The 27,382-nt window shown below is 47.5% G+C and overlaps 1 protein-coding gene and 1 pseudogene across 4 annotated transcripts in view; one reads left to right on the forward strand and one right to left on the reverse strand.

Annotated features, from left to right (window-relative positions):
• ONECUT1 (one cut homeobox 1) overlaps positions 1 to 22,071 on the reverse strand; it is a 38,775-nt gene extending 16,704 nt beyond the window's left edge. The window contains exons 1-3 of one of the 3 annotated variants that reach the window (XM_017885967.1): positions 20,545 to 22,071; positions 20,227 to 20,360; positions 18,137 to 19,669 (exon numbers count right to left, since the gene is read on the reverse strand). In XM_017885967.1, coding sequence (XP_017741456.1) covers positions 20,251 to 20,360; positions 20,545 to 21,649 — 1,215 coding nt within the window. In that variant the 5' untranslated portion in view covers positions 21,650 to 22,071 and the 3' untranslated portion in view covers positions 18,137 to 19,669; positions 20,227 to 20,250. Of the gene's footprint in view, positions 1 to 18,136; positions 19,670 to 20,226; positions 20,361 to 20,544 lie in introns of those variants that run through there. The other 2 variants (XM_017885968.1, XM_017885966.1) reach the window with 2 other exon arrangements.
• LOC108538121 (elongation factor 1-alpha 1 pseudogene) lies at positions 9,406 to 11,166 on the forward strand (annotated as a pseudogene). The gene has a single exon (XR_001888004.1). The product of XR_001888004.1 is annotated as an elongation factor 1-alpha 1 pseudogene (transcript).
• Positions 22,072 to 27,382: the final 5,311 nt, after the last annotated feature.

Genomic DNA, 27,382 nt, shown 5'->3' on the forward strand with positions numbered 1-27,382 from the left:
GTTTGCAAAGACTTGCTTACCTATGACTACATCCCCAGAATCTAGCTCAGTGCTTGGTCTATATATGAACGTTTATTGAATAAATGAACAAATAAATATAGTAGAAAATTCTATAGCCATTAAGAATAATGATGTAGATATATATTTATTGCAGTGGAAAACTATTCATCCTGTCTTACAAAAAGGACAAGCAGACGACAAAACTGCATACATAGAATCATCTCATTTTGCATAAAAGCAAGTGTGTGTGTGTGTGTGTGTGTGTATCTATGGAAAAAAGTTGAGAAGAATGTACACCAAAATATAAATTGTGATTCTTCCTAAATGGTGAGATTATAGATGTTGTTTGCATTCTTATTTATGTTGTTAAGTAATGTCTGGATTTTTTTTACACTGAGCATGTATTAATAGATGTAATTTTGATAATCACAATTTTTTTTTTTCATTTTTGTTCCATAGGTTATTGAGGTACAGGTGGTGTTTGGTTACATGAGTAAGTTCTTTAGTGGTGATTTGTGAGATTTTGGTGCATCCATCACAAGCAGATATTTTAAACAAGCTTCCCAGTAATTTGAATGCCCAATAAACTGGAGAGCCACTTGCTCCTAGGACAGTATTTTAGACCTTTCCAAGATCAAAAGAATTACTCCATACTTTGGCAAAAACACAGGCTGACTACATCAGAATTTTAGGAGTGGCCTGGGAATCTGTGCTTTGAGAAGTATACCAGGTAATTCCTGTGATTTTGGGTCCAGGAAAGCTTGCTTTGTGGGGTCTTTCTGTGGGACTGGGCAAGGCCCAGGTAACCATCCTCTCCCTGCAGTGAAATTGTACTTGTCAAACCCAGCTGCATTGATTGTCATAGACAGTCTGGCAGAGGAAAAAAAAAGCGAGATGTGTGTGAAGTGTCCACGGAGTTCATTGCTGGAGGCAGAGGGTTTTGTTCTGTGATTATGATGAAAGAGGAAGTTGGGTGAGAATGGAGGAAAAGATCACAGTAATGACTGTGAGTTTTTAGCACTAATTGACAGGGCCTCCTTCATCTTGACTTGTCCAAATTTACTGCCAAGTGCCTAACATGGGAGGGAGGGAGCTGTGGGACTGAAGGGCATCCCTGTGGGCAAGTAAGGGTATCTCATGCCCAGAAAGAGGAAGAACAAGGTTTCTGTGCCACCCCTTATTATCCACCGGGCTGGCACCAAGAGATGAACTAAAGAACTGGAGGGTTTTTGTTGTTTTTGTTGTATTTCTGCACCTCCACACCCATGCTGTGACAGGACCCCTATTAGTTTGTACTGGGCTTGTTTTAGAGTTGTTACATTTAGAGCATGCTTAAAGTGTTATTTTACATAATAACACGTGGCATGAGTGCACACACACATACACATAACACAAACCCAAACTGCATATTTTGGGGTGTGCTTATCAAACTGTAACATGCATTAGAATCACTTCCAGGGCTTGTTAAAATGTAACAAACCAGAGTTTCCAGCCAGTTTCTGATTCCATAGGATTTCTAACAAGCTCCCAAGTGATGCTGGGGTGTGGATATGGTGGATGGGGTGGGGAGAGAGAACTGCAAAAGAATCTTAACCAAAGCATTCTTAAACAGGTTTGTTTATTTTATGGGTATGGGCAAAGCAATTTTGAAATGATTTTAGATGTATTACAGGATTGCGCAAATGAGTAAATGTGTGTGAGAGAGAGACAGAGAGAAAGAAAGAGAGAGGGAGAGAGGTAGGTTACTGGGTACCAGAGTTCTCACTGTGCAGGAAAAGACATGTAAATAGGGAATGGGGGAAGGCAGGAAAACATCCTCTGAGGATATATTGCAATTGGAGGTGGAGGTACTAGTATGAACTAATGAGTTTAGAAGTACGTACATGAGCATGTATATAAGCATGTTTATGTGTACATGGATATTATGTATGTATGAATGTGTATATGAGTATTTGTATGTGTGTGTAAATAAATGTATATGTATCTGTTTCCTGGCTTTGTCTGAGAGGGCAGAAAACCAAAGTCATGGTTTTCACCCTAATAGCCATGAGCACACTTAGTGCCCAGGCCATCTTGGACTCTAACATTGTTCCCTACCAGGATGAACCAGGGCTCATCAAAGAAGTGGCACATTCTAGGATTGGGGCAGAATATGTACCAAATGAGCTTGGAACATCTTATGATGCCAGAAAGTTAAAAAAAAAATGTGAGCATGTCACAGGGACACAGGAGTCAGAATGAAAGGACTCTCATCAGTCAAATCTGGGACAATTTAGCACCAAAAGAATTAAGTACAGTAATGAATTGTAAGCCACTGGAAAAAAAAGGAACGCCTGAGTCCACTCCAATAATAAATGGATAGTGAGAGAGAAGGAAGGCTGTTGTTTACTGTAGAAAGCTAAAGGCTGACCGTTAAACATGGCAGGAGTGCTAGAGAGGGAAAATCATTTTAAAACCATGATGACAAAGATTAGATCAGGCAAGAATCAATAGAAGCTAAATCTATGGGGGAATTTTGATGAAGGGTAGGATATTTGCATGATCTTAACGCATTTCCCCATAGCCTGCTTATAAGTTGTAAGGAAGGAAATAAAACAGTGATTATACAGTAGAGAAATCAGACAACACCTTGATCACCTTGACTGAGCGATCAAAATTAACTCACCTATTAAGTGAGGGACAGACAGACACTGTGCGCTTTCAGATGTGATCCCTTGAAAAAACGACACTGTCACCTATGCAGCTTTCTGGGTAAGAAAGCTCAACCTCGAACTAATCATGAGGAAACATCAGGTAAACATGAAAGGAGAATAATCTTATTTTAAAAGAGAGCATGTCAATATTGTAAAAGGCAAAGATTGTGGAAATGTTTCATATTAAAAGCAGCAAAAGAGATGTGACTACTAACCTCAAGACTGAATCCTGCATTGGAGGAAAACAATGCTAGAAGGGACATGACTGGGTTAATTCACAAAACTGAACTGTGGCTATCTAAGAGAATATCCCTATTCTTAAGAAATACATTCAAGTATTTAGGGGTAAGGGGCCATGACATATGCAACTTACCCTCAAATGTCTCAGTGAAGAAAGGCTGTGCATGAGAGAATGAAGGCAAGAGCACACATGCCAATGATAAAGCAAATGGGATAAAATGTTAATTGGCCAATTGCTCAATGTTAATGGGGTAAAGAGTATACCGATGTTTTCTGTAGGATTTTAATTTTGCAACTATTTATAAATTTGAAATAATTTCCAAATAAAAATGTTAAATATCATGTTTTTGAACATTTAATGACATTGAGTTAGATTTAACTGTAAATTCAGTTTTTTCAATTTTGTGAAAATAAAAGTTTTAGATGTATTTTGTATGTGTACTTTTAAAAAACTAGAAGGAAACAAACCAATATATAAGTAGCTATTATCTCTGGGTTGTGGGATTATGGGTGTTTTGATTCTGTTTTATTGTTTATAATGTTTCATATTTTCCAAAGCTTCTACATGGAGAATGTATTCCTTAAATAATGTGAGAAATAATTTCTCAAATAATAGCTTAAGAAAAATTATTTTTGAAAGAAGAAAAAAACTATTCGATAGAGTTTCATGTATACTTTTGCTGACTGCTGTGCCATTAGTTAATAATGGCAAAAACAAAACAAAATGAAAAACCCTGGAAAACACCTGAAATATCCAATGATAGGAAAGGTTGTTGGAAAGACTATGTAAATGAAGATATTTCTAAAATATTATGAAATCAAAAAAATTTGATTCCCAACCAATTTATGGACCAAGTTAAGTGCCTAAAAATAGGGGAATGGTTAAATAAATTATAGCATAGCATAGCTCTGAAATAGAAGATTTGTAGAATATTTTCTAATATAGAGTGCTCCAGGAACAAAGGGATAGCTTTTGCCTCTTCCTCTGCTACCTTGCAAATATCCTCTCACTATACCTATATGTTGAATAAATGAATGCTATTCATGATGTATTTGGGAAAGGACAGGGATGATGGAATTACCAGAGTTTTTTTTATTGCCTCCATTATTCTTTTATGTATTTTCAAATACTCCACCATAAATTTAATAACAGGATTTTTTAATTTAAAAAGTTGCAAAATAGTAGTATATACCATCCCATAGGGAAAAGATTGGAAGGACACACACACACACACACACACACACACACACACACACGGTTATCTGTATGGGGTGCTGTGGGTGATTCTTGTATTTTTTCTTCTTTATTAGTATTTTACCCTGCAGCTCCAGCTCAAAGGATGTATATAATACTAATACTTTTACAACAAGAAATGAAGTTACTTATTTTATTTTTTTATTTTTTTGAGACAGAGTTTCGCTCTTGTTGCCCAGGCTGGAATGCAATGGCACGATCTTGGCTCATTGCAACCTCCCCCTCCAGGGTTCAAATGATTCTCCTGCCTCAGCCTCCCAAATAGCTTGGACTATAGGCAAGCGCCACCATGCCCAGCTAATTTTGTATTTTTAGTAGGGATGGGGTTTCACCATGTTGCTCAGGCTGGTCTTGAAATCCTGACCTCAGGTGATCCACCCACCTGGGCCTCCCAAAGTGCTGGGATTACAGGCGTGAGCCACCCGCACCTGGCCAGAAGTTACTTTTTAAAAAAGCATTGGAATTAAAAAATAAATTAAGAAATAAGATACAAGGTGCTTGAACATGGTAAGTATCAAACAAATGTTAAAAAAATTTACTAAGGCTATGTCATGACAAAAGCAGACTTCAAAGAAATATATATAAATGGTACAATAATTAACTTTTTGGAAAAAATCTCCACCCTTGTGTTGAAGGTAGTGCTCTAAAATGATATTGTAGTTGTGTCTGAGTGTAGTTATTACTTTAAAAGAGGAAACTGTATGGTAGATTGAATGTTTTATAAGCTTGCATTTTGAACATCTTTCACACATTGAATTGTCTTTCGTAAAAGAGCTAGAATAAGAGGTTGAGGTGGGCAGATCACCTGAGGTCAGGAGTTCCAGACCAGGCTGGCCAACATGGCGAAACCCTGTCTCTACTAAAAATACAAAACATGGCCGGGTGCACTGGTATGCACCTGTAATTCCCAGTTACTCTGGAGACTGAGGCAGGAGAATCACTTGAACACAGGAGGCGGAGGTTGTAGTGAGCCGGGATTGCGCCACTGTACTCCAGCCTGGGTGACAGAGTGAGACTGTCTCAAAAAGAAAAATAGAGCTAGAATAAGGGGACCACCATTGAAGCACTTGGGAGCATTTTCAACCTACCTAGAGGGGTAGTCACCCTGTGCTACTTCTCTTTTAATTTCATTACTCAGATAATTGCACTGGGCAACATATTCTAGGGAGGCAATTTTCTGGCAAAATAATTAAAAGAAGTAAGAGCCATTTAGTACTTTCCCTAGAAAGTTATCTTTTGGGAGATGGGAGAGGCCCTTGATTATTTTTAAAGAGGAACACACACACACAAACACATACACACACTTAAAAAGCCATAGACTATCTCTTAAGAATATATAAGAAACTAGTAACAGGGGTTTCTTCTAAGGGAGGGGGACTTGGGGACCTAGGGAATACGGTTGGGAGGAAAACTTGTTTTTTTCCGTATACATTTTCATGCTGTCCAACTTAAAAAAAGTGATATGCATATAGTATATGTTCAAAATATTTATTAATTAAAAACAATTCTTTTAAAAAATCTGTTGCTCATGGAACAGCTGTGAAAATAACTAGATTGGAGGAAAGCAAAATGTGTTTTCATATGAAAATATGCTTGCCTTTAAACTGATTAGTTTCCATCACAGTCTGATTTGTAAGTGACTCAAACCAGGACTTTCCAACATTTGTCTGCCCCACCCACATGTCTATGCTTCTGTCTACTCTGCTTTGTTCTTTGTTTATAGATAGACAGCTCTTGTGTTACCATTACTGGGGAGTTACTTTTGTTTCTCTAACAGCAGGGATGGATTTGGGCTAACTCCTTCCACTGGTTCTTCAGGGCTCCTTGTACCCAGGGAGGTGGCTGGCTGGAATGTGAATAACTACCATTGCCCTCCTACAGCAGGAAGTGAAAACTGGACCCAAAAGACCCACAGTCTTCACCTCATTAGCATCATGCTCACGTCGTGTCTCTCCCAGTAAGTAACAAGTTCCGGTGAGACAGAAACAATCTAACTGGATACCTCAAATCTGTACAGAAGCCAGACAGCCCACCTGTTGTAGGAATGTGTTTGAGAGGGTGGGCTATTCTGAAACATTCCATCTTTATATTGACATCCACATAGCCACTCTGCAGTTAAAGGTATATCCAAGCACCCAGCTTCCCATGCCAGAAGCAAGGAGCCTGTTCCATTTCCATTTTCACTCTCCACCATGTCTACTTGACTTTAGAAATAGCTGTCAAATTTTGCCACCCAGTTTCTCCACCTTTGCTGACAATGACATATAATCAGACCCTCAGAATCTATTGCCACTTCTAGTTAGTCCCCTGCGACTTTTCTTCCCATTATCTCCATCTCCAGCATGCTTTCAAAAGCACAAATCTGATCATTTCACTCCACGACAGGTCACAACTTCCTTTGGGCTGCACAAACACACCAGGTCCTTTGTCATCTCCTTTCAGTCTTCTTTCCAGTTTTCCTGCCTGCTCCCATAGAACTTTATTCCTACCCAGATCAGAGACGTTGTCAGTATTTATTTTCCTGCGTGCTTCCTCCCTGTGAGCTCCTCCAGGATACAATAGACACCTCATTCCTCTTTTGTGCCCCTGTACTCAGCCTAGTGCCTGGCACATAGGAGGCACCTGATCAGTGTTTGGGCGAATGAAGGAAAACAGACCTTTTGAGTGACGTAACATGGCCATGAGTGGTGCTTCTCAGACTTTAATGGACACAAGAATTTCCTGGGGGTCTTGTTGAAATACAGATTCAGGTTCAGTAGGTCTAGGGTGGAACCTGAGGGTCTACAGTTCTTACAAGTTCCCAGGTGAGGTCGATGCTGCTGTTCAGGGAGCCACACTTTGAGTAGTGAGGACCTATAGAACATTAATAACTTTTTTAGATGGAGGAGCAGGTTGAATCAATTATTCCTCTAAGGATCTTGAGGTTTGAGTGAACTTTTGATTTCAAAAAGATCAAAAGAAGTAAAAGATTTTATAAACACACACAAACACACAGTTATACACAGAGTAAGCTACGAAGCTATAGGTTATTCCAGAAATAAATAAGGGAGTAAGAGTCGTCTGCCCTTAAATTCTCAATACCATTATTCTAATTCACCACTTGAATTTATATTAGAATCACCTGGGAAACTTTTTAAGCCGCACATATTCTCCCCCTTTCTCCCCCTCCAATCTGATTTGCTCTTCTAGAGGAATGTGAAACCCTCAGTCCATGGCTCCCCACCACTGAAAACCACAGCTTTGGAGAATGCTTTTGTAATTGATGGCAATGTTTTGTGTCACTCAGCTGTGCTGGGGAAGAAACAAGCTTTTAGCTTCATAGTAATTCCAACCTAAGAGCTCTTCTGCAAAAGGAGTTGAGCCAGGGCCCCCACGCATGCTGTTGTTCCCTCTGCCTGGAAACCTCTTCCTCCATTTCTGTCCCAAGTCCTACTCATCCTCCAGATCTTCAAAACTGTCCCTTCATCACACCTTAAACTTGTCCTTCCTGGAAAACACACACACACACACACACACACACACACACACACACACACACATGAAACATGTAAACAGCTATTTGTTCTCTTCCCTGCTAGACTGTGAGTTCCAAAGAAAAAGCGTGTTACACATTCCATTCCCAGTCCTCAGCACGGAACTTGCTACAGCAGGAGTACAAATGAGTGAAAGAATTAACTCTTCTTTCCATATTTAACGAAATTCTCTCCTTTACTTATTTTATCCTCCTGTCCAAAATTGGCTGAATATAATTCCTATGAGAGCTGACATTTAGCATGGAGCTAGAACCTGCTTAAATGACAATAGAGTATGTCTTGAGGTTTGCTTGGTCCAAATTGCTTGGGTTGGGGAATCAGACAAAAACAATGTTTTTACCTCCCCAACGTTAAAAATAAATAATAATCACTGCCTACCAAACAATATGTATCATATATGTAAGATATGAAGCACAGTAACAAAATGAGCAGCTATGAGCCCACCACTCAACAAAAGAACTAGAACATTAGTTGCCTTGTGAAGCTACTTGGTGTTCTTGCCTCTTATCTTCCTGCCTTCCCCTATCAGAGGTAACTACTCCTTTAAATTTATGTTTCTCATTTTTTAAAAAAAATAGTTTTTATATATCATGATTTATTTACGCATTCCTTGTCAGTGAACGTTTAGACTTTTTCTGTTTTTCTGCTCTTAGGAACAATGCTGATATGAACAGTCTTTGCATGTCTCTAAGAGCATTTATGAATTTACCTATAAAATATGCCAAAGGGTAGAATTGCTAGATATATGTAGGTGCAGGTGGAGAAGATGATGCCAAGTTATTGACACTATTTTTTTTTTTGTAGTCAAGGTGCCAATTTACTTTCCTTTCCACCAGCAGTGGTTAAGAGTTCCTAATGACCCATATCCTTGCCAACACGTTTGTGCTACTAGAACACAAGCAATGGAATCTCAAGCCGCAGCACTTTGGAGCTCGAAGGCAGAGCTCCTACCTGGATAGGTTATTTACTCCTGACCACCTGACAAGGGACTGCTCCCCTGAGCCTTACACATTGTTGAGTCCTGAAACTGCAGACATGGCACTAAACTTAGAAGAGACTAGGGTCCCAACTAAGCTTCCCCCATGGATAGATACACAGTCATCATAGAAGGCAATCAACCATAGAATGTGACACCTGGAAGGGACCCTAAAGCCAAATCCTTAATTCCACATTTATTGAGACTGAGGCCCAGAAAGGTTAAATTACTTGACAATATCTAAGAGCTAATTACTACAGGAAACTTTCTCTGGGGCACTTGATTCTTAATCCAGAGAGGGAATTTTATTTTATTTTTTGTAACTGAAGATGGTATAATACGATCCATTACATTAATAATGACTCTGTAAATATTCAAATAACTGACCAGTTTATTTTGCGATGGAGTCTCACTCTGTCGCCTAGGCTGGAGTGCAGTGGTGCGATCTCGGCTCACTACAACCTCTGCCTCCCAGGTTCAAGTGATTCCCCTGCCTCAGCCTCCTGAGTAGCTGGGACTACAGGCGCAGGCCACCATACCTGGGTTACTTTTTTTTTTTTTCTTGTATTTTAGTACAGACAGGGCTTCACCCTGTTGACCAGGATGGTCTCAATCTCATGACCTCGTGATCTGCCTGCCTCAGCCTCCCAAAGTGCTGGGATTACAGGCATGAGCCACTGTGCCCGGCCGACCAGTTTATTTAAAAAGAAAATACTGCTTTTCGCAACGGGTTTGCCGCCAGAACAGAGGTGTGGTGAAAACTACCCCTAAAAGCCAAAATGGGAAAGGAAAAGACTCATATCAACATTGTCGTCATTGGACACGTAGATTCGGGCAAGTCCACCACTACTGGCCATCTGATCTACAAATGCGGTGGCATCGACAAAAGAACCATTGAAAAATTTGAGAAGGAGGCTGCTGAGATGGGAACGGGCTCCTTCAAGTATGCCTGGGTCTTGGATAAACTGAAAGCTGAGCGGGAACGTGGTATCACCATTGATATCTCCTTGTGGAAATTTGAGACCAGCAAGTATTATGTGACTATCATTGACGCCCCAGGACACAGAGACTTCATCAAAAACATGATTACAGGGACATCTCAGGCTGACTGTGCTGTCCTAATTGTTGCTGCTGGTGTTGGTGAATTTGAAGCTGGTATCTCCAAGAATGGGCAGACCCGAGAGCATGCTCTTCTGGCTTACACACTGGGTGTGAAACAACTAATTGTTGGTGTTAACAAAATGGATTCCACTGAGCCACCCTACAGCCAGAAGAGATATGAGGAAATTGTTAAGGAAGTCAGCACTTACATTAAGAAAATTGGCTACAACCCCGACACAGTAGCATTTGTGCCAATTTCTGGTTGGAATGGTGACAACATGCTGGAGCCAAGTGCTAACATGCCTTGGTTCAAGGGATGGAAGGTCACCCGTAAGGATGGCAATGCCAGTGGAACCACGCTGCTTGAGGCTCTGGACTGCATCCTACCACCAACTCGTCCAACTGACAAGCCCTTGCGCCTGCCTCTCCAGGATGTCTACAAAATTGGTGGTATTGGTACTGTTCCTGTTGGCCGAGTGGAGACTGGTGTTCTCAAACCCGGTATGGTGGTCACCTTTGCTCCAGTCAACGTAACGACTGAAGTAAAATCTGTCGAAATGCACCATGAAGCTTTGAGTGAAGCTCTTCCTGGGGACAACGTGGGCTTTAATGTCAAGAATGTGTCTGTCAAGGATGTTCGTCGTGGCAACGTTGCTGGTGACAGCAAAAACGACCCACCAATGGAAGCAGCTGGCTTCACTGCTCAGGTGATTATCCTGAACCATCCAGGCCAAATAAGTGCTGGCTATGCCCCTGTGTTGGATTGCCACACGGCTCACATTGCATGCAAGTTTGCTGAGCTGAAGGAAAAGATTGATCGCCGTTCTGGTAAAAAACTGGAAGATGGCCCTAAATTCTTGAAGTCTGGTGATGCTGCCATTGTTGATATGGTTCCTGGCAAGCCTATGTGTGTTGAGAGCTTCTCAGACTATCCACCTTTGGGTCGCTTTGCTGTTCGTGATATGAGGCAGACAGTTGCGGTGGGTGTCATCAAAGCAGTGGACAAGAAGGCTGCTGGAGCTGGCAAGGTCACCAAGTCTGCCCAGAAAGCTCAGAAGGCTAAATGAATATTATCCCTAATACCTGCCACCCCACTCTTAATCAGTGGTGGAAGAACGGTCTCAGAACTGTTTGTTTCAATTGGCCATTTAAGTTTAGTAGTAAAAGACTGGTTAATGATAACAATGCATCGTAAAACCTTCAGAAGGAAAGGAGAATGTTTTGTGGACCACTTTGGTTTTCTTTTTTGCGTGTGGCAGTTTTAAGTTATTAGTTTTTAAAATCAGTACTTTTTAATGGAAACAACTTGACCAAAAATTTGTCACAGAATTTTGAGACCCATTAAAAAAGTTTAATGAGAAAAAAAAAGAAAATACTTGTTTAACTTAAGTGACATAAATTTGATAACTTTCATTTCTTTGGTTATAAACAGGGGTGATATTATTTGATGGGATAAATAAATCACAATTACAGTTTCCATATGCAAATTTAACTATACTAAGAGATACTGGTCTCCTGGGGGAAAAACAGTCCCCAATTATCTGATTGATCATTCTTGTCCTTGGATCATTCCCCATAACCACCAGCCAGAGACTAGGCACTTCCTTAAAAAGCCATTTTTGTGAGTAAGGAAAACTTTAAATTCATTTCGTTTAAAATCATCTTCCCTTTAGGAGCACTCATAATTAGGCTATACTAAGATTCTGGGAACGACCTATGGAGATTATTGCAAAATAGCCTCAGTGACTTGATGGTTTCTAATCCACATGTGAATGTGGGAAAATGCCGAAAAGAGAGCAATCTGCAGCAAAGGTACTTAGCGCTCTTCGGAGTGTGCATAATAACCGCGTGTGGTATAAGTCCAGGGCAGAGGCATCTGTCTCCATCCATCTGACAGTGAATGTGGAGCTGGGGAGGTGAAGGAGACCTTCCTAACAGGATGGGTGTTGGTGTGAACAAAGGGGGCTTTCGAAGCCTGTAGTGGAAATTTTTCTTCTGGAGCTGTGTCCTTCAGGAATTCTCTTCCTCCCTACCCCTTCCCATCTGCCTGGTTCTCTCTACACCAAGTCGCCTTTTACCATTTAAACATATGTTTTGGTTTAACAACGTCTGCAGGCAGATGCTAAAAGCTTTCTGTGAGGCAGCCCTTTTTTAATGTCAGGATGAAACTCAGGAGCTGTTTATTACTCTGGGGTAGGGGCTTGGAGGGAAAGAACACCAAGCAATTTTGTGCAGGAATATGCTGACCAAACAGTACTGAGGTACTTCTGGTTCCAGTTTTCCTCCGAGCAGTCATTTTAATCAGCACTTCCCCTTTTAATGAGCTGGTAGTGCCATTACATAATCACCCAGCTCACTGGATTAATGATGAAAAGAGGAACTGATTTTTCCAGTTGCATCATTTGAAGTAAATGTTAACTTTCTTTCTGAGTCCTTAGTTAACCGCATTAGTGTGACAAATATGTCTTTGTCTAGCATAAGTAATTAGAATTTAATCACTTTAACTGCATCTTAATTACCCCAAATGAATTGAAAAGACATTTAATAGCAAAGATTAAATTGCCTTAATGAACGATTTTTGTGACTCCATCAATACTGGAATCGCGTTAGCCACTCCTCTCACGCACTTCAGTCGTAGAAGCTGCAGCGAACACAGAGGTCACTAGGTGGCGCGCTTCGCTCGTTTGTTTATTTAATTTTCCCCATTGATCTGTTTTAGAAGACAACAGGAAAGAAAGCAAAAAGCATATAGTTTATTGCGTTCCTTCGATAACCTCTCTTTGGGACTATGAGATCATCACCAGATGTGAAAACGAAAGCAGTGATTTCAGAAACCGTCGATTCTGAGTATCCCACGGCGGCATATGCAAAGGAAGATGAGAAACACATGGAGACTGGAAACACGCAGTGTTTGACAGAAATTGCAAGATGCCCTCTAGACAACTGCCAGCCTGTATACTGAGTTTTGGTCAATTTATTACTTTTTAGTGCAGAGCCCTAAAATATGAGTTACGGACAAGCTTTGAAATAGCAAGGCAGGCACTGACGTGGAGCCAAGAAGTGTAATTGCTGTCCAAGTGCAGATCAGAATGCCAACGCCTGAAGGTATGGGGAGATCTGGGCCCTTGGGCCCCCTTCCAAGGCAAGGGACAAAATGGACCAGTTCCACCTACAGGCACATCTAATGAGATAGGTCTTGTCCATCAATAATTGTTTAAGTGAACAAATGGATGGGGAGACTGGGATTCCACATCTACCTCTGGCACTTCCTTGCATTTTCTGGCTGCTTCTTCAAAACCGAATAATAAAAAATCTCTTTTAAAAGTCTTGAGTATAAAAGAAACAAGTTCTCATAAGTGACTCTCTTTGAGAGTCCGAAATGAAAGACACACTTTCTCTATTTTCAAGAGCTTTATTATGTAGATACTTTCGAATCAGTTATTGCCACATTCTTGCTCCACTAACCTGGTGCACCTGTCCTGGCAACAGAAGCATGGGATGGAGGATAAAAGGTTCTGGGCTTTGAAATGGGAAATCCGAGCTCAGGGCATTACTGTTTTTCAGAGGTGTTATCACAAGTAAATTATTTAGCTTCACTGAAGAGAGCAACAGGGAAAGAAGCAGTAACCACCACATAGACTAATGTTTCCCAAACTTGGCTGCACATCAAAATTGCCTGGGGGTTTATAAAAATCCCAATGCCCATGTCACGTCCTGTACCAATTACATACAAATATCTGAAGCTGCAGCTAGGCATCAGTTTTTTAAAGGTCTGTAAGTGATTCCAATGTATAGTAAGATGTGGGAACCACTGGTATAAATGGTGAGTCTTCAATGAGAACATCTATGTTCCTATCGCAGTACCCAACAAATAGAATGTGCACAAAAAACTTAAGCTTCTTCCTTATCAGTTACTATGACAAATGAGATGGGTTGTACTTTAGGGTCTAGTTCTGTCCAGCTGTTGTCTTATTAAATTGCCTCATCTAAAAGAACATTTATTTGTTTTCTTCAACTTTTATTTTGAGTTCCAAGGTACATGTGCAGGATGTGCAGGTTTGTTACATAGGTAAACATGTGCCATGGTGGTTTGCTGCACAGATCAACCCATCATCTTGGTACTAAGCCCAGCATCCATTAGCTATTAAAAGAAGAAAATTTCTAGAAGTTAATTTGTTCCAATTTTATGATACTGTAACATCTCTTGGAAGAGACAAATGTGGATGCTTCTATAGCAAGACCCTGTGATAAATAATTTTTACATTTGTATCAAAATAATCAGATTGTCTTGTGATTGGTCTAGTTGCCTAGCCCAATCTTATTATCTCAGGAGGAAATTAAGCTTCATTAGTATTAACATACTTGTGCTAAAATAAGAACCTATACAAACCTATTGATAGAAGGTAGGAATTTATGATTGTGCACTAAATCCATTCACATAAGAAATACTTTTTTTCTTTTACTGGACTCTATGAGACTGACATTTTTCATGTAGAAATAATGTGGCTTTCTTCTCCCAAAGATGCTTATCCATCTTATTTAAATAGAGACACAATGAGAATATTATTTAATAAATATTTGTTAAATGTTTTCTCCAGCATTATAAGAAATGCACCCTCTAACAACCACAACTTCAGTAACGCCTTCCTTCTGTTGCTACCTTAGGTTGGGGGCCATTCAATTTTACCAAGAGTGTGGAAATTCTGCTGTTTTAATGGGCACTGAAATGAAACTAGTCATTTTTTATTCAACCCATCAAGACTCCTAGACTGATTTAAAATATTAAGTCCGTGTTTAAATATTCCAATATATGGACTTTACAAAGAGCACGAGCAATGTCATTTGAGGAACAAGGCCTCAAGCTGAGGAGCAGGATACTGGAGAGCCTCCTTCTTAATTACCCGCCTTTATTAGACTTGAGGATTTTCTGTCTTACAAGAAAATCAGAAATAAATTTTATTGGTATGCTCTGTAAGAACGATTTCTTCTGATAACTTGGGGTAGCAGCATTTGTTTGATTAGCTGAATTTGCCATGAATGTGGAAATAATGACATCAAACCAGCTCGTGTAACAACCTCCTTAAAGACCTCGTAGATTAGAGATGACTATAGATTTTCCCCAGCGCGGATCAAAGGGACCGAATTGAACGTTTTAGCTTAATGATCCAACCCCTGTCACACCCACAGGGACGCGAATTCCGATTTTATAAGCAGGTGTGCACGTGCCCTCAGATACACAAAGCCGCGTGGAGGGACAAAAAGATCAACCACCCGATCGACGAGGATAGGTTTGATCTTTTCGATTACCTCACTGTGCCAGTGTATATTCCTGACTGGGCCATTATAAACTTCGGAACTTTAGCTGTTAATTTTTGTTTTCTTACTATGACTTCCGAAAGACATTCTATCCGCCTATCAGGGGCAAAGAGAAATGGGATCAGGCGACAGGGCGGTGGGACCCTGTCCAGGGTCCTGACGCCACGCCAGGGCTCCAGGCCAGTCGGCCTCCGAAGGCCCTTTCACGCACCCCACACGAGAGGAAACAAAGACTTCCCAGCTCAAGGCCTCAAGGCTGCCTCCTGACTCGGGCCAGTTTGCAGGAAGAGGAAACAACAAAACAAAGGAACCGCCAATCTGCCGGGTATTATATCCCTCAGCTCCAACCTCTGACTTCAGACCGCCAGGGTCACCTTCTCTACTCTGACCCCGCTTTTCTTAAATGAAAACATGCCAACAAAAGCATACTTTGGATGCAAAATCCAAGTACGCATCTTGTTTGGGGAGGTTAGAGCTGGGGTGTACTTCGGGGGATGAGAATTTTGTTTTCATGAATTGGGTAACATCCAGGCATTGTTGGGGACCTCGACATACCCACTATATAGCCTTCTCTTCCTCCTTCACACTTTCTTCCTATCAAAATAGTTATTGTTTTGAAATTCACTAGGACAACGACGTTCTAAAAACAAAGACGCAGCAAGCATCCCTTTTCTCTCCGCAGCGGGCTGAACCACTGACGCTCGCGGGGCGCCCGGCCCCGACGGCCCGCAGGGGGCGCGCGCCGCTCCCCTAGCACAGCCCGGCTACCCCAAGAAAGAGAGCCGAATGGAGGGAAGCAGGGAGCGCGGAGGGCTCGACGTTTGCAGATAAGGAGAGGCGCATCCTGGGATTTGAGTCCTCTGCTGCTACAACACAACCGTGCTATTGGTGGCACTGTCCCACTCAAGTGTCGGTTGTAAGCGGAGATGTCGGGACTGGGTCTCTAGCAACCCCTGTGCCCTGGGTCAGGTGGGTCGCCCAACTACCGGGATCCCTCGCCGGATGCTTCCAAGGCTATAGGGGCTGCACCCCCAGACGGGATAGCCACATACCTCCGAACAGGTAGTGGAGTTTGTCTCTGGCAGGCATCCTAGCTGCGCTGACACCAAGGTCGCCACACAACAGCCATCAGCCCCCCTCAAGCCCCAGAAGTAGGTTTTGCCTGCTTCAGTCGTTGCCACGAGCCCACTTCTTATCTCCAAGGGCACCCCCCTCTCCTCAGCCCGGTTTATACCCGTTACCCTGAGAGAATTACATAGAGGGAACTATGGTCCTACACCCTCGAGGGGACAGACACCGGCCGCGAGACAGGCACCACACAGAGCCTTCTGGTGACTGTCTGCAACAGCGAGACCTTTTGGTTTTACAATCTGCTGGTGTGTGTGTGTGTGAGGGTCCCCAGCCGACTACCGGGACGCACTGCCACTTTTCGGCCTGGTAGGCTCTGAGACTCCTTGGTCTCCGCAGCAGGCCATCCCAGGCCTTCGGAGGAGGCGCTCCCCGCTGGCGGCGCCCCTCGCCCCGGGCTCCTAGGCGGACACGGTCGGTCGCGCCCTGCCGGCCCTTTGTTCGCGCCGCAGCGGGCTGGGAGCAGCTGCGCGGCACCAGATCCGCAGGGCCAAGACGCGAAGCGTGAGGAAATCGCTGCGCTTGACGCCTTCTCCCCCAACTCTTGGGCCCAGAAACCCTGTTCCAGCTCCTGCGTCCCACACGCCCAGTCCTGGCTTCTCTCCCGGCCCAGTAGTCTTCAAGGATTGAAGGGCGCTGCCTAGGGCCCCGCACTCCTGCCTGGCTCCCATGGCCCAGAAAAGCGGGGGGACATTTGAAATGTCATCCCTGGGATAAATATTAACAAAAAAGCAAATGGACTTGTGCGGGAGCCAGTTATCAATCAACCAGGCCGCAAGGCCACTCAGGGCAAACACAGCCCAGGTTGGGCTGGGCGAGACTTTCTCATGGCCGCCTCCCGACCGAACCCCTCCCCTCTGGCTCAGGTCCTCTTTCAGGTCTTTCTGGGGCAAACACTGGACGGGAAGGGGGCGCAGTCCGGGTGCTGGAGGCCCCGCCAACCCCCCCGCGGGGTTTGGAGGTTTCCTCCCCTCCAAGTCGGGCAGGGTCGGAGTGCCCAACACCCACCCCCGCCCGAACCTCGGGCCTGCGCGCAGCCTTCTACTGGGTCCGCGGTGCTGAGCTTGCTGGTGGTTGTGTGTTGTAGTCTCTTTCTGAGCCGGCAGCCCCCGCCGTGTGGCCGAAGCTCTCTGGAATCTTTAATTGGAAACTAATCTTGCGTCTTGATAGGCGCCCACGTCAGAAGCGCGCCACCCACCCACCCGCCCGCCTCATCCGGGAGGAGATGCGGCGAGAACCCTGTCGCTCTGCTCTTTAATGGAGCAGCAGCAATAGTACATGGAGGGAACATATATTGATTTTTAAGAGGTAGCTAATTTGGTGGGAATTTTCTCCTGTCGCCCTTTTTCCACCAGCCGCTGTTACTTCGTGACCGGAAGGCGCCTCCCCAAACAGCGCCACGAGCAGAGGGTTTTGACCCTCTGCAACAGGCGGCCGGCACCTGGAGGACAGAGGGGCGTGGAGAAGCCACCACTCTCCCGCTGCGGAGCGAAGGAACCGGGCTCAGTGAGCCCTGACCTCGCAAGGTGGTTGGAACGAGACTGGGGGGAGGGGTCTCTGAGCAAAACAGCCAAGGAAAGCTGGCCAGCGGGCTCCTCCTCACCATGGGACGGGGGGGTTGGAGTGGTTTTTTTTTGGGGGGGGGGTGGGGGGTGGGGGGTTGCAGGGCACTAATGTCCTGTAGGCAACGGCCAAGGCGCTCTGGCCAATTTTTTAAGGTTCTTGCACTTGGCCCGCTAGAGATCATTTGGAAAGTTCAGAAAATAACCCCACTCTTTTTACAATATGAAAATGTTAATGAGAAGGCTCGTTCTTCAGTAACTTAAAAATAGGTTGTGAAGAGACTGTTCCTGGTTCCTTGCAGGAGGCCCTCCTGGACCAACACAGCGCCCTCAATCCTAGCCCTTTCCACCATCACTTTTAAGTTAAGGAAACAAAAATGTAATAGACATGCTTCCTCAGGGTCTCAGGACACAGCCGGCTGGGTGTTTGGTGCCAAATGTCTGCCCTGCTGGAGTCTCCAATGTTTCACTTTTTCGAGGAAAAGGCCATGGGTCTGGGGCCGAGGGCTGCATGGCTCTCCACAGGTTGCTGGGTGCCCAGGCAGGCGCTCCTTCGATAGCCTCCTGGGTGCCACGAACACCTGACAGGCACCAGGTTTGCGCCTCCAGCTTGCGGGTCCCAGCCCTCAGGCTCCCTCCCCCTCCACAGTGCCGTCCCCCGAGCTCGGCTCTGTAGCTCTCCACGCTTGGAGGTCAGAGGGCGCTCCTGTGGCCAGGTTTCCATGGCTCAGAGGTCGTCTCTGAACAGAACGTGTCCGTCTGTCCTTCCAGGGGGCGACAGCAGGCAGTGGGGGGAGGAGGGACATTGAAGTCCAGAGCAAGAGCCTCCAGGGGCGGGGTGGGGATGGGGACCGAGTTTTCCTGGAGGGGTGGCCTTCTCCATTTCTATCTTCTTCCCACATTCCCTTGCCCCACTCGTTGGCTTCAGCAGGCACTGCCTGGGTAAGAGGCCCTGAAGCCCGGCTCTGGGGTGGTGTGAGTGTGTGAAAAGGCACTACCTTGGGCTCTGGAGAGACGAAGCTCTTAAGGCGAGGAGCAGCCCCTTCGCCCACTCCCTCCGGAACCTCAGCTGCTTGCGGGCAGCCCACGGGTGGATATATGGAGATATTTCACTCTCTAGCACAAGGACTAGAGAGTGGAAACCCGGGAGCCTGCGATTCGCGGGGGCGCCCAGCAGGAACCTGCATGAGGACTTTGCCTGGGGCGAACGAAGGCAGGGCTGGGCTGGAAAACCTGGCAGGGCAGAGTCTCAGCCAGCGCGGCGCTTCGGGACGGGAGGCCTGGAGCGCCCAAACCCAAAGAACGCTTTGGGTGGCTTCGGGGCATGAATCACAAGCTGGTCGGCACCTGCCACCCCCTAGCTTCTCATTGGCAGGCACGAGTTGGGGGAGGGGGCTTTGGCCTCACGCTTTGATTTTAGACTGTGAAACGGCTCAGTGCCCCCGGCTCAGAGCGGATTGACTGTCTCTCGTTCTCCAGGGACGAATTAATGGAGAACGATCAGTTAATTAACAAACCCTCATTCCGGCTTTTACCTTTTCTCTTGGCCAAGGCTCAGGCCCGGGCGCCGGGCTGAGACGGAGGTGGGGGTTAGGGAGTTTGGGCGGGGGGAAGGGGGCATGAACCAAGAGTCAATCAACTTGGCAACCGCTGCCCGGATCTCATCAAACCCAGGCCACCCTCCGCTGTCCTTAGCTCTACCTCCCCTCATGTTCTCCACCCTCAAGGGTCGCCGAATCCTCCTGAAATCCCCGGTGGGGTTCGGGCTGGGCTCAGCTGTCTTCTCCGCCTATCCGTGGTCTAGGGGAGCCAGGCGCGGTGTCTGCACCCTGCCGAGGAGACCTTCCCGCTGAACTCAGAAACACCTGGGGTTTGGGGTTTTGGGCAGGAGACCTCTGCTCGCAGACTTGGGGGTCATTTACACACTCCCACCCCCAAATCCCCCTCCCGCACGGGGATTCAGGCTAAAATCGCGAAGAAGAATCATAAAACAAAATGCAAAGTCCTCAGGGAGTCGGCAGCGAAGGCGGTCCCCAGACTTGGCTATTGCTTTGCAGCTCTCACTGGGACCTTGGGACGGCCAGTCTCCCTCTCCTTTCCACAGCCAATTCCATTCGCAGAGAGCGTCCTAACCCTTACACCTTGTCTGTGCTACAAACCCATTGCCCAGTGGCTTTGAAACTTTTTGCCCATACTCTTAGATTGAGATCACTCCAGCCAGCGCCAAAAGAATGAGCGCGGGAGGGGATCACAGCAGCCAGTTCAGCTAAACCTCAACGCAGCTCCGGCACGCTCCAGCCCAGCGCCTGGGATGTGTCAGAGTTACCTGCGAGGAACATTTGCGTGCGATTCCACGCTCGCGTTGTCCTCCCTCTTCCCAAACCCGGATCGCTGAACTGAGAGGTGGCGCAGAGTGTCTCACCAGGTGCGGGGATTTCTCTCCGCCTCAGGCCGTACGAGCTTCCCTCGCTGTCCCTGAGCGCAAATGCGCCTCTTCAGTCGCCGAGGCCCCGCCGCTTAGCTCTCGGAGCCTTCCACAGCCCAACACACTGAGCCCTAGAGTAGGAAATTTGCTCCCACAGCCCTGTGCTGGCCCTTCCAGGCACAGGGAGTCCCCCTTCTGGGGGTAGGGGTGGGCGGAATGAAGCGCACCCAGCCCTCTCTCCTACCCTCCCTCCTTTGGTCCCTTCGGCTTTCGTGTACCTTATCTCCCGCGCGCCCAGCTCCTTGGCCGGCTCACCTGCTAAGCGGAGCGCGGACATGCGCTGGAACTCTGGCTCCTGCAGCCACTTCCACATCCTCCGGAAGGTCTCCCGGCCGGATTTGAGTTTGCTCCAGGGTTTGGGGTTGCGCAGCAGGTCCGAGAGGGTCCCCTGGGAGCGGCAGAGCACCCTCTGCGCGAAGATGGCCTGTGGGATGCTGTAGCGCTTGAGCTCGGTGGTGATACGCTGCGCCACCTCTTTGGTATTGATCTCTTCCATCTGCCCTGAATTACTTCCATTGCTGACCTGCGCGCCGGTCACCGAAGGGTTGGGCTCCCGGGCTGTGCCCAGGAGCTGCCCGTGGCCCTGGGCGTTCAGGTGGGCGTGGGGATGGTGCGGAGGAAGGCCGTTGATGGGCACCATGCCGGCAGAGGTGGGCGTGAGGTGCTGCTCCCCGTGGCGGCCGAGCATGGCCGGGTGGTGGGCTTCGAAGCCGTTGGGGGTGAGCATCTTGTCGGTGGGCATGGCGGCCCCCGGGTGGGCGTAGTGGGGGAGCCCTTGCTGGGAGTTGTGGATGCTGCCCAGACTGGAGCTGGAGAGGGGCGAGAGGCTCTGGCCCATGCCGGCCACGTCCTTGTGGTAGGGGGTATAGAGGTTATTCATGGAGGCCAGCCCGCGCTCATCCCGCATGAGCGTGAAGCTACCGCTCACGTTGCCCGCCAGGCGCTGGTGGTGGTGCGGGTGGTGGTGGTGATGGTGGTGGTGGTGATGGTGGGGGAACTTGTCCGAGACTGTGGAGATGGGCGGCAGCGGCTGCAGAGGGGTCAAGGTGGTGTAGGTGGTGGGCATGCTCATACCTGGGGGAGTCTCGCAGGCCATGGTCATGGTGGGGTGCAGGGGACCGGCCAGGCTGTGCTCGGGGGCCCGGTGGTGGTGGTGGTAATCGCTGCCGCCGCTGCCGCCGTCCAGCAGGGACGCCATGCCCATGGAGCGCGGGTGCGCAGGGGGCAGGTGGCTGCCGCGGTGCGCCACGGAGCTGCGCGCGTGGGGGCTGCCGCCCAGCAGGTCGGCAGGGGCGGGCACCGGCTCATGGCTCACCCCGTGCAGCTCGCCGATCGCTTCCATGGTCAGCTGCGCGTTCATCGTGATCCGGGCGAGCAGGCGGCGGACACAACATCGATGTGGCCAGGCAGAGGCGGCGAGGGGCGCACGGAGTCCGGTCTTCACATCAGCTGCTGGCGACTGTTGCCTTCCTTCCTCTCACTGTGGGGCTCTGTCTCTGTCTCTCTCTCTCCGTGTGTGTGTCTGTGTGTGCGCGCGCGTGTGTGTGTGTGTCTCCTTCCCTCTTACCCCCCACCTTCCCCTCTGCGTCCTCGGCTTTTTTTTTTTTTTAATATTAATTTCCAAAATGGATCCGCGCCGTTGGGAGAGCGCAGTGCTCCAGCCCGCCCGCCCCGGCCACCTCTCGCCCCTCTCTTTCTTAAAATTCTGAGGCCCCCGGTTCCCCTGCCGCGGCCCGCGCGCCTGCCGCGGCTGCTGCCTGCCAGCGCCGCTGGTCAGCTTGAGCCATGGCTCTGTTACTGTTGCAGACTCTGTGGCCGCGGTTCGGTAGCAGCCGCTGCCGCCGCTGCCGCGGCCCGCCCTCACGCCCGCCGGGGGCAGCGCGCATGCGCGAGGCCAGGCCCCGCCCCCTCAATCCCCGTAAGCCCGGCCCTTGACGTCCCGGTACAAACGAAGGAGGGGGCCCAGCGCCTTCCCAGCGGCGCCGGATAGCCAGGGAGCTGCGCGCACGTGCGAAAGATTGGCGCAGAGCGCGACCTGGGGCCGCCGCTGCAACCCCAGGAGACTCGCGCCTGGCTGGCTCGCCTCCCTTGCTTGGGTGGGCTCTCTCCTCCCAGCCCCGGGACGCTCCTGTCCGGCTCCTAGTGGCTGGCGTGCTATGCTTGGAGAGACATCGCCCCTCTCTTTCCAGTTGCTGCTTCCCGGTGCAGGTTGCCCTGGGAGCTGGGGACTGTGTTATCACCCCGTCGGCTCTAAGCTTTATTTCCCGGGGGGCTGCTGGGAGTGCGCTTCCCACCCCTGAATACACGACCTATTGGGGGGTGGGGGTTGGGGTGGGGTGGTATGCAAATTGCTTAAAGGGCTGCGTCCGTTTGGCGGCCGTTGACCCGGCACCCTTCGTTCTCCCAGATACATATTTGCCCACCCTTTCTCATCCATGCCCTAGGGAGAAGAGCACTCAGTGCCTGGAGTCCTAGTTAGGACCATGCCTCACTGTCCCCCGCCGCCTGGCTCCTTCTCCCGCTCAGCTCATAATTAAGGTTGTGCGTCCGCTTCGTCAATGACTCGGCCTGTGGAGGGGGGCTAGGGAGAGCGGAGCGAGTGCCCTGGTGGGTACCCGTGTTAACTTCCGGGTGCTGGTGGGGCCGTGGAGGCTCAGACGGTTCCTCCGGTTACTCCCAAGGCCCTCCTGCTAAGGCACCCAGAGGCGGTTGCTTTCCAGAAGTACTGACGCAGGCAGGGTGGACGCCGGCGCGCGGGTCTCCGCTTGGCTCGTAGGGACGCCCTTTTCCCGGCGTCCCCGAGAGAAGCCTCCAGATTTGAAAATCAATTCAGCTTCGGGAGTAATTTCGCCCTTCCCACAGGCACACTCCAATCCGGAATCGAACCTGGTCTTTGGGCCTGGTGGGGACGCCTGCGTAGGCCCCCAGTTTGAGACTTACACCCGGCCGCCACATGCCGCGGCTTTCTTTCATTTACAAAAGAAAGAAAAAAAAATCCGCAACAAAAGGCAGAGCCGTGTCCGCTTAGGTGCTTTCATCCCTCGGAGAAAGGACAGATGTGCCCATTGTCCAGCCCGTGGCAGTTATGGCCGGGTCAGCGCCGAGCCTCAGCCCCAGGCAAGCGGTGGTTACAATGAGAATAGCCTCTCAGAGCCGGGGTATCTGGACTCAGATACGGAATAAAGTGTGTGTAGCCTTTGCTGGGCCAGACTCAGACTGCAGGTTTGCTTGCTGGGGCACCAAACTGCAGCCCACCCGTGGTGTTTCCACTGCAAATGGAAGTGGAAGCCAAGGCCTCCATTCAGAGAGGCCAGGGCTGTGGCAGTGATGGTAGTTGGGTCCCCAAGGCAAAAGTTTGGACTGGCCAACCCTTTGGGAAAAGTCTCCACCGGCCCAGGAATGAGTAGGCCTATCTCTTTGCCCAGGTCCTTGCTACCATTAGGGCAACATCCTAATCCAGGTAGGTCAAGTTCAGTGGATACAGTCAACATGACTTCCTTGAAAGTGCCATGTCTTGGGACTGGTTAATCTGGCTAGTTTTATCACCAGAGACACTCCCATCCTGTCCAAACAGTGCATATGGAGGCCCTGCAAATAATTCATCTCAATGGATTTCATGTCTACTTGCATAAAGAACATTTTGGAATTTAGGAACTCCCACAGAAGAAAATATATTTTGGGTAAAATACACTGATGTAAAGAAACTCAGAAAACACAATTATCTCTTCAAACTTGTATCTATATCTACCTATTCATACATGCATACACACAAGCACAAAACATATATTTCCTGCCTAGTAGATTACATTATGTTGGTGGAAAGCTGCATCTTTGGTTTTTAATTGTTTCTGTTCTCATTTCCCACAGCATAAGAGACCAAACAATGGGTTAAAGTAGCAGGCAGTCTTTCACCTAAACAGTTGTCCCCCGCCCCCCAATATTTTAATCCTGCTGAAATGATTGATTTGTCCTTATGACAACTCTCTTCCCAAAAGGCAGTTTGTTAAAAGAAAGAAAGAAGTAAATACCACCAAGTGCACAAATTGTTCATGGTTTTCTCTTTGCGTAGCTAATTAGGAACTTGATCTTGAAAACCCTCCTTTACGTGAGGCGCTCAGCTGAGCCTCTGGAGTCCACCTGAAGAAGGCTGGCATCAGGTGAGCTCAACTTTCCCCCTCCCCCAAGGGCATTTATGAAAGGGGGGCTGGCTCTGTGTTGGTCCCTAAAGAAGGAGCCAAGGAAAAGACCTGAAGAAGCACCATATGTGTTGGGCTTGCTCAGTAATTTTTGATTTTTTCTAAAACATTAAAAAAATTGTATGTGCAGGATTTGCTTTGGTTTGCAAATCTCCCTAATCTTTCTTGGCTATTCATACCGTTTATCTAACCATTGTTCTTCCCTAATTGACTGAGTTACAGTGGTTTCTCAGTCAGAAACAACACATTACTGTATTCTTATTTGACCTCTCAAAAGTTTTCTTCTTACTAAGAATGTGATGGGTAGGAAGAATGCTCTTCTTAGGCCTAGTTAAGGTGAGTTTGTATGTATGGAGGGAGGAGGGGCACCAGAGAGATTATTAACTGCTGGAAGGCTGGGACTTCTTTTTGTCATTTTGTCCCTTTCCTTCTTTCCCCCTTCCAGTGACCAGAACAAAGCCTGGCACCCATTAGGTACACTACGGGGATTGAAGGAATTAGAGCCCACAGAGGAGTCCCTGGAAACTTGGTAGGTGTAGGTCAATGTGTGTGATTGAGGGGGAGAACTTATTTTTAGCTGCTTAGATTTTGTGTAGCTGCAGGAAATTTAAAGAAAAAATAGTGTCAACCACTAGCAGAAAATTACATACATGTATATATGTAAGAAAAAAGGAAATAAGACTATGACTGGATGCTTGTTGCTGACAATATTTTCAGCATGAAAACAAGGAATTGAAGATGTTTATTTTGTAAACGTCAGGAGGAGAACCTGGGATATGGGATGGACAGGAGCAATCCTTCTTATGCTGGGTAGGCTAGAGCTTACCAGGCAGCCCTACCAGGTTCAGCAAAGAAAAAGTGCAAAGAGAATAAAACCATTCCCCCACATGCTGGCCACATGAGCTTCTCTGAAAACCTTCCACCGGTTTCAGAAATTAATGCTTTAATTATTTTTGTGAGTAGTAGAGATGTAACATATGGCCCAGTCCTAGTTCTCAGGACCATTCCAAAGAAATGTTTCTAGCTCCTCCAAACCATGAAATGTCTACTTCCCATTTTTTTGGACTCACAAAGAGCCAGATCCTGGGTGTCAGGACAAATTCTTCTACCCAGGGATCCAGGGGGAGACTTACTCCTTGGCTAGAACCCCAGGACATGCTCACTAGCATTTCTGATGCCTGTAGCTAGTGTAACATTAAACTCTTGGGGAGGAACCATTTCTTTGGTGTCTGGCTACGGTAGAGCACTAGATAACTGGAAAGTGAAGGATTTGGTCCTGGGTGCTTCCTGGCAAGCTCTCCTGTTCCACTTCTACAGAAATTTTATTCAGAAAATTGCTGTAGGCTTAGAGTAGAACACCAAGAAATTCAGAATGGGGTGGCCTGGCGATTCACTATTGAAAACTATTTTTAAAAATCACTCAATGATTTCTCTCCACTCTCTGGGGACCACGGAAGTGGTAACTAATTATGCTGGCCCTTTGCTTCAATCTTTGATACTCTGTTTAGCTTATTTTATTCATACGTTCGGTACCATTTTTCCTTCTCAAGTTACAGTTTTTGTCCGAGAAAATATTTTAAATTGGGCATTTTTTTTTGCACTTTACTCTGTTTTATCTACTTCTTGTCCTTCCATATCCCAAAGAGAAGATGCTCTGTCAAAGGGCTGTCAGCTCATGCCATCCGCAACTGACTCCAGGTTCTGGAAGTTGCCGAGGGCTGCCTGGGCGGCCATCCAAGGACACCAGACCACTCCGCTCGTATCTCTGCTTACTTCCTGCGCTGAGGGAAAAAACACTTGCTCTCCTGGGTGCTCGGGTAAACTAGAGGCGGCTTCTTCTGGGTTGGAATCCGTTTTGGCGGTCGCCTGCTTCCGCGAGGGCTTTTTCACTGCTTCAAGCCAAGAGCGCTGAAGGGAGAAAGGGTATACTGATGCCGTAGGGCTCAGGGAGGGGTTCCAGGCTCCTGGGGTGTTCTCCCGCGCTGGCCGCAGCCAGCCCAGTTCCGGAGGAGCTGGCCTCGTCCAGCCAACAGTTCAGTATGTTTTCTTTCATGGTCATAACTTCATATAATTGAAATAGTCTACAAAGGACACCAGCTCAGGCCACGAGGGCGTTGAATTGTCCGGATTTGGGGTGGCGGCTAATGCTCCTCTTCTGGTGCCTCCCCCGCTGGTGCTCTGAGTTCCATTAGCCACGCGCTAGGGTAGAGAGTGCCAAGTTTAGGGGCTGGAGAGGACAAGGGGAAGGATGAGAGAACTCTTGCACTGACTGATGCAGTTCCAAGCGACCCGAAAATGGGGGGGACGAAGGACAAAGTCGGCCCAGGACGATCTTCAGGCGCAGCATTCTCTAGCCCTGGAGCTGGCTCCAGGGAAGGGCGGAAGCCGAGGGTCGCTGTCCATCCGGGAGCCTCGGATCCACGGGACTTGGACCAGCCACCCCACCCTATGGCGACTGAGGACTGGGCGGCCGAACTTGCGGCCCACTTAGCTAATGCTGGGTAATGCCGGCCCCGGCCCAAGAGCAGCAGCTGCACTTGGGAAGGAAAACTCTTTAAACAAATCATTTTGGTGTCTAATCAATTAGTGTTTGCGCAGTCAAGTACCGTAGATTTAACAGAATAATCGTTACTGCCCTTGTCTTTATTTGACCCGCAGACACCTAGAAGATTTAAAAATGAAACGCCGGTGTTCCGGGCTCCCAACCCCTTGCCTTAGACTCCCTCCCGGGCCTGCTAGGCCGGGTCGGGGCTCTTGCTTTCTCCAGGCCTAACCTCTTCTTTGTCTCCCTCTTCAGTCCTCCTTCCCCTTCATACTTTTCCACACTTTACCTTGTTTTCTTGCCCTTCTGGCCCTGTCGGCCTTCCAAGTCTCGGTCTCCTCATCCCCCAGTTCTT

The sequence above is a fragment of the Rhinopithecus bieti genome, unplaced genomic scaffold (genome assembly GCF_001698545.2).
Source record: "Rhinopithecus bieti isolate Rb0 unplaced genomic scaffold, ASM169854v2 scaffold_14454, whole genome shotgun sequence".
Classification (NCBI taxonomy): domain Eukaryota; kingdom Metazoa; phylum Chordata; class Mammalia; order Primates; family Cercopithecidae; genus Rhinopithecus; species Rhinopithecus bieti.